Source organism: Takifugu rubripes, chromosome 22, assembly GCF_901000725.2.
Source record: "Takifugu rubripes chromosome 22, fTakRub1.2, whole genome shotgun sequence".
In the NCBI taxonomy this organism is placed as follows: Eukaryota; Metazoa; Chordata; class Actinopteri; order Tetraodontiformes; family Tetraodontidae; genus Takifugu; species Takifugu rubripes.
In genome coordinates, this window is record NC_042306.1 from 3751344 (window position 1) to 3758201 (window position 6858).

A 6858-nucleotide genomic window follows, 5' to 3' on the forward strand; every position below is an offset into this window, starting at 1 on the left:
GCATGAGCCAGAGAGATGGGACAACCACGCCCCCTAGGGTAAACACACTCACTCTCACTCACTCACGCACCAAAGCCAGGATCACAACATTAAATGCAAACATGACACCTGTTGAACATGTTGATATTTGCTAGAGTCTCATTGGTTGAGCAAAGAAAGGATAGATGTATAAATAACAGTTAAGTAGCAGCAAAATCATCCAGGGTGACTTTTCCATGGAAACCATGAAGGTGTTTATTCTGGTGGCTTTGTTTGGGCTCAGCTTTGCCCAACACAATCCCTATTTCAAGGACGGCAGGACCTCCTTTGTTCACCTGTTTGAGTGGCGGTGGGCAGACATCGCTGAGGAGTGTGAGCGCTTCTTGGGTCCAAATGGCTTTGGTGGAGTTCAGGTACATACAGCTGAAGAAAGAAGGAAAATCCAACACTACAGGTGTAAATTTTAATTTCAACAATTGCTCTTTGTACAATCTGTACTGCTCAGATTTCCCCTCCAAGTGAGAACATAGTTTTGGACAGCCCATGGAGGCCCTGGTGGCAGAGATACCAACCAATCGGCTACAACCTGTGCTCCAGATCTGGAAGTGAGAATGAGCTGAGAGACATGATCACCAGATGCAACAATGTTGGGGTAAGGCCTTAAGGAGATACAATCTATACCTTCTTCCGACTGTAATGTATCATTTTATATTCATATCTCTATTTTTCACGTATCGTCCCTGGGACCCCAAAACGAATTAAGCAGTTAAGAAGACAAGACGAGACTAATCTAATATATATTTTTTAATCTTATGAAAATTCATTAATTACATGTGTTATGAGATTAACCCAAATGGAATTCTCCAAAATGTGTGAGGATGACAAGGCAGCATGTGCTGAGTTTTTCTTAATTTGTGAATTTTTAGGTTAACATCTACATCGATGCTGTCATTAACCATATGTGCCGTGAGAACAATGGTGCTGAAACACACTCCTCATGTGGCAGCTGGTTCAATGCAGGCATGAAAGACTTCCCCTCTGTCCCCTATTCCTACTTGGACTTTAATGGTTATAAGTGTAAAACCAGCAGTGGCAACATTGAAAATTATCATGATGTGTATCAGGTAAATAAATCAATTTTGTCAACACTTACCGAACAGTGTTTTTAAAAAAAATTGATTTAATGATTCAATGTTTAGGTGCGCGACTGTCGTCTAGATGGCCTCCTGGATCTCGCCCTTGAAAAAGATTACGTGAGAGCTAAGGTGGCCGACTACATGAACAAGCTTATCAACATGGGTGCGGCTGGATTCAGAGTGGATGCCTGCAAGCACATGTGGCCCGGTGACCTGTCTGCAGTCTATGGTGGACTGCACAACCTCAACACCAAGTGGTTCCCCAATGGGTCAAGGCCTTTTATCTTCCAGGAGGTCAGGATGAACTTTTTAGTAGCCTAAAAAGAACTAATAAAAAAAAGATTCTGAAAACTGAATGTAAAGAAATACATCAGCATCTTTGGAGAGAGAAAGAAAAAGGCTATACACAGGTTGCACATCATGTTTTGTTACTACAATAACATTGAGGAAAATAAAATTTGAATTTGCTTTCAGGTTATTGATCTGGGAAGTGAGCCGATTAGTTGGACAGAAATAAACCAGTAAACGTTGTTGGCATGATGTACAAGAAAGAAAGAAAAATAAATAAACAAAGGAGTATATATATATATAAATCAATACATTTACAGAAGAACCATCAAGTAACCAAGAAAGAAAGGCATCACACGTTGTAACTATGATAACATTATGAACACTAATATTTGCTTTTGCTTTCAGGTTATTGATCTGGGAGGTGAGCCTATTACCTCCAGAGAGTACTTCCATCTGGGCAGGGTGACTGAGTTTAAATATGGTGCCAAACTGGGAACTGTCTTCAGAAAATGGAATAATGAAAAGTTGATGTAGCCCAGGACCCCCTAATGAAGATAAATAACATTGGTCTCAAGTTTCCCTTGCCCGGATGCGGGTCACCGGGGCCCCCTCCTGGAGCCAGGCCTGGGGGTGGGGCACATTGGCGAGCGCCTGGTGGCCGGACCTCTGCCTATGGAGTCCGGCCGGGCGCAGCCCGAAGAGGCAACATGGGACCCCCTTCCCGTGGGCTCACCACCTGCAGGAGGGGCCAAGGGGGTCGGGTGCATTGTGTTTTGGGTAGCAGCCGGAGGCAGGGACCTTGGCGGTCTGATTCCCGGCTGCACAAACTGGCTCTAGGGACATGGAATGTCACCTCTCTGGTGGGAAAGGAGCCTGAGTTGGTGCGCGAGGTTGAGAAGTTCCGACTAGATATAGTTGGCCTCACCTCGACGCACGGCAAGGGCTCTGGAACCAGTCTTCTTGAGAGGGGTTGGACTCTCTACCACTCTGGAGTTGCCGATGGTGAGAGGCGACGAGCAGGGGTGGCAATTCTGGTTGCTCCCCGGCTCAGTGCCTGTGTATTGGAGTTTACCCCGGTGGATGAGAGGGTAGCCTCCCTTCGCCTTCGGGTGGGGGGACGGATCCTGACTGTTGTTTGTGCCTATGGTCCAAACAGCAGTTCAGCGTATCCACCCTTTTTGGAGTCCTTAGAGGGAGTGCTGGAGAGTGCCCCTTCTGGGGGCTCCCTCGTCCTCCTGGGTGACTTCAATGCTCACGTTGGCAATGACAGTGTGACCTGGAGAGGTGTGATTGGGAAGAACGGCCCCCCTGATCTGAACCCGAGTGGTGTTTTGTTATTGGACTTCTGTGCTCGTCTCAGATTGTCCATAACGAACACCTTGTTCAGACATAAAGGCGTCCACATGTGCACTTGGCACCAGGACGCCTTAGGCCGCAGATCGATGATCGACTTTGTGGTTGTGTCATCGGATTTGCGGCCGCATGTTCTGGACACTCGGGTGAAGAGAGGGGCGGAGCTGTCAACTGATCACCACCTGGTGGTGAGTTGGCTCCGATGGTGGGGAAGGATGCCGGACAGACCTGGCAGGCCCAAACGTGTTGTGAGGGTCTGCTGGGAACGCCTGGCAGAGTCCCCTGTCAGAAGGAGCTTCAACTCACGCCTCCGGGAGAGCTTTGACCATGTCCCGGGGGAGGCGGGGGACATTGAGTCCGAGTGGACCATGTTCCGTGCCTCCATTGTCGAGGCAGCTGACCGGTGCTGTGGCCGCAAGGTGGTTGGTGCCTGTCGTGGCGGCAATGCCCGAACCCGCTGGTGGACACCAGCGGTGAGGGATGCCGTCAAGCTGAAGAAGGAGTCGTATCGGGCCTTACTGGCCTGTGGGACTCCTGAGGCAGCAGATGGGTACCGGCGTGCCAAGCGGAGTGCAGCTACGGCGGTTGCCGAGGCAAAGACTCGGGCATGGGAAGAGTTCGGTGAGGCCATGGAGAACGACTTTCGGACGGCCTCGAAAAGGTTCTGGACCACCATCCGGCGTCTGAGGAGGGGGAAGCAGTGCACTGTCAACACTGTGTATAGTGGTGATGGTGTGCTGCTGACCTCAACTCGGGATGTTGTGGATCGGTGGAAGGAATACTTCGAGGACCTCCTCAATCCCACCAACACGCCTTCCAGTGAGGAAGTAGGGCCCGGGGACCTGGAGATGGGCTCTCGTATCTCCGGGGCTGAAGTTGCCGAGGTAGTTAAAAAACTCCTCGGTGGCAAGGCCCCGGGGGTGGATGAGATCCGCCCAGAGTCCCTTAAGGCTCTGGATGTTGTAGGGCTGTCGTGGTTGACTCGACTCTGCAACATCGCGTGGACATCGGGGGCAGTGCCGCTGGATTGGCAGACCGGGGTGGTAGTCCCTCTTTTTAAGAAGGGGGACCGGAGGGTGTGTTCCAACTATAGGGGGATCACACTCCTCAGCCTCCCTGGCAAGGTCTATTCAGGGGTACTGGAGAGGAGGGTCCGCCGGATAGTCGAACCTCGGATTCAGGAGGAGCAATGTGGTTTTCGTCCTGGGCGTGGAACAGTGGACCAGCTCTACACCCTCAGCAGGGTCTTCGAGGGTACATGGGAGTTTGCCCAACCAGTCCACATGTGTTTTGTGGACTTGGAGAAAGCATTCGACCGTGTCCCCCGGGGGGTCCTGTGGGGGGTCCTCCGAGAGTATGGGGTGTCGGGCCCGTTGATACGGGCTGTCCGCTCCCTGTACGATCGGTGCCAGAGTTTGGTCCGAATTGCTGGCAGTAAGTCGAACTCGTTTCCGGTGAGGGTTGGCCTCCGCCAGGGCTGCCCTTTGTCACCGATTCTGTTCATAATTTTTATGGACAGAATTTCTAGGTGCAGTCATGGTGTTGAGGGGATCCGGTTTGGTGACCTCAGGATCGCGTCTCTGCTTTTTGCGGATGATGTGGTCCTGTTGGCTTCATCGGCCCGTGACCTCCAACTATCACTGGATCGGTTCGCCGCCGCCTGTGAAGCGGCTGGGATGAGAATCAGCACCTCCAAATCCGAGGCCATGGTTCTCAACCGGAAAAAGGTGGAGTGCCTTCTCCGGGTAAAGGAGGAGATCCTGCCCCAAGTGGAGGAGTTTAAGTACCTCGGGGTCTTGTTCACGAGTGAGGGAAGAATGGAGCGGGAGATCGACAGGCGGATCGGTGCGGCGTCCACAGTAATGCGGGCTCTGCACCGGTCCGTTGTGGTGAAGAGAGAGCTGAGCCGAAAGGCGAAGCTCTCGATTTACCGGTCGATCTTCGTTCCTACCCTCACCTATGGTCATGAGCTTTGGGTCATGACCGAAAGAACAAGATCCCGGGTACAAGCGGCTGAAATGAGCTTCCTCCGTAGGGTGGCTGGGCTCTCCCTTAGAGATAGGGTGAGAAGCTCTGCCATCCGGGAGGAGCTCGGAGTAGAGTCGCTGCTCCTCCGCGTTGAGAGGAGCCAGATGGGGTGGCTTGGGCATCTAGTCAGGATGCCCCCTGGACGCCTCCCTGGTGAGGTGTTCAGGGCATGTCCCTCCGGTAAGAGACCCCCGGGGAGACCCAGGACACGTTGGAGAGACTATGTCTCTCGACTGGCCTGGGAACGCCTGGGGATCCCTCCGGATGAGCTAGAGGAAGTAGCTGGGGAGAGGGAAGTCTGGGATTCTCTCCTTAGGCTGCTGCCCCCGCGACCCGACCCCGGATAAGCGGCAGAGAATGGATGGATGGATGGATGGAAAAGTTGATGTACACCAAGTAGGTCTTTCTTTGTCATGTCTAAATGGAAAGATTTTTCTCTTTAATTTTATGAATTGACAGTAATCCAAAACTCTTCACTGAGGAGCTCGATGAAATTCAGCCCAGTCTTCTTATTCTGACTCTGCAGTCGACCCAGTTTGGAAGGTGTCAGTGATTTGGTTTCCATTTTGTGCTTGTGTGCAGGAACTGGGGAGAGGGTTGGGGTTTCATGCCTTATGGCAATGCTCTTGTCTTCGTTGACAACCATGACAACCAGAGAGGACATGGTGCTGGTGGAGCATCTATTGTTACCTTCTGGGATGCCAGGCTCCACAAGATGGCTGTAGGGTACATGCTGGCTCACCCATATGGAGTAACCAGGGTGATGTCAAGCTTCCGTTGGAACCGCCACATTGTCAATGGAAAGGTAGAGCTGATAACATGCTGCTGAAACAAATGTGTGGAACAAGTAGTTATTATTCATGAATTTATCTTTGACGTATAGGACAAGAATGACTGGATGGGTCCTCCCAGCCACCCTGATGGATCAACCAAATCTGTTCCCATCAACCCAGATGAGACTTGTGGTGATGGATGGGTGTGTGAGCACAGATGGCGTCAGATCAAGTGAGTTTTCAAAAAGCTAGAGGCAATGAACCTTGTTTGAGGTTATTTTAACACATCTGTATTTTAGGAACATGGTGATTTTCCGCAATGTTGTCAATGGACAACCTCATTCCAACTGGTGGGATAATAACAGCAACCAGGTTGCCTTTGGACGTGGTAATCGTGGTTTCATCGTCTTTAACAATGATGATTGGTAAGCTTAACTATTCAGAAAGATCTTCACCCAATATTCAGACACATAACTACTTCTGGTGCAATGTGCCAAATGGCATCATTTAGTTCAAATATTTTTCATGGTCCCCCATTACATAATACATTTAAATTATAAAAATAATTTAAAAAGACAAGTTCACTCTAACTTTATCCATCATTCCTTCCCCACCAGGGACCTGGATGTGACCCTTAACACAGGCATGCCTGGTGGCACCTATTGTGATGTCATTTCTGGCCAGAAAGAGGGTGGCCGGTGTACTGGCAAGCAGATCCACGTGGGTGGTGATGGTCGTGCACACTTCAAGATCAGCAACAGGGATGAGGACCCCTTTGTTGCTATTCATGCTGAATCCAAGCTGTAAACAAACCCTTAAAAATTACATTTTTAAAAACATAAGCATCTTGTTTTCAAATATTGTCATCCAGTTTCCTTTGTGTTGGACAGATTTATCTCATAGTAACAACTGTGTTAAGAAAGATAGAACAATGAGCAAATTAGGGGAAATAGACAAGATAAACACTGTAATGAGGTGCTTAACAAACAAACAACATGTGTATCACAAATCAAAAAGTGTATCCCTTTTTCATTCAATTTTAAAAACAGTCATCCCAAGCAAATCTTCAAAATCTTTTGCCTGCTAAGTGGTGATTCGTGTGGTTATTGTGTTCTGTATGTAACTGTGCTTGTGTGCAATTGTGGTCACCCATACAGTGTACTGAAGGTGTGCCATGCTCAAGTGTGGTACTGTTGCACTTACTACCTATTGTGAGTAAACCTAAGACTAAACCTGACTAAACAGATAAAGCATACTCAAAATTTTGGTACATACCCACACATTTACACTGACATTAG

At 49.3% G+C, this 6858-nt stretch overlaps 1 protein-coding gene across 3 annotated transcripts; it reads left to right on the top strand.

Annotated features, from left to right (window-relative positions):
- On the top strand, positions 1-6626 carry LOC101064671 (pancreatic alpha-amylase-like). Of its 3 annotated transcripts, XM_029830828.1 has the most exons (11): positions 1-38; positions 263-392; positions 485-631; positions 906-1103; positions 1179-1409; positions 1812-1931; positions 5170-5183; positions 5370-5592; positions 5671-5792; positions 5860-5985; positions 6178-6626. In XM_029830828.1, exons 1-11 carry the CDS (start codon positions 16-18, stop codon positions 6365-6367), a joined length of 1524 nt encoding a protein of 507 aa, XP_029686688.1. In that variant the 5' UTR covers positions 1-15; the 3' UTR covers positions 6368-6626. The 3 variants fall into 3 exon arrangements, with proteins under 3 accessions (XP_029686688.1, XP_029686687.1, XP_029686686.1); XM_029830827.1 differs by lacking the exon at positions 1-38 and having other exon boundaries at positions 210-392; positions 1812-1936; positions 5175-5183; XM_029830826.1 differs by lacking the exon at positions 1-38 and having other exon boundaries at positions 210-392.
- The last annotated feature ends 232 nt before the right edge of the window (positions 6627-6858 follow it).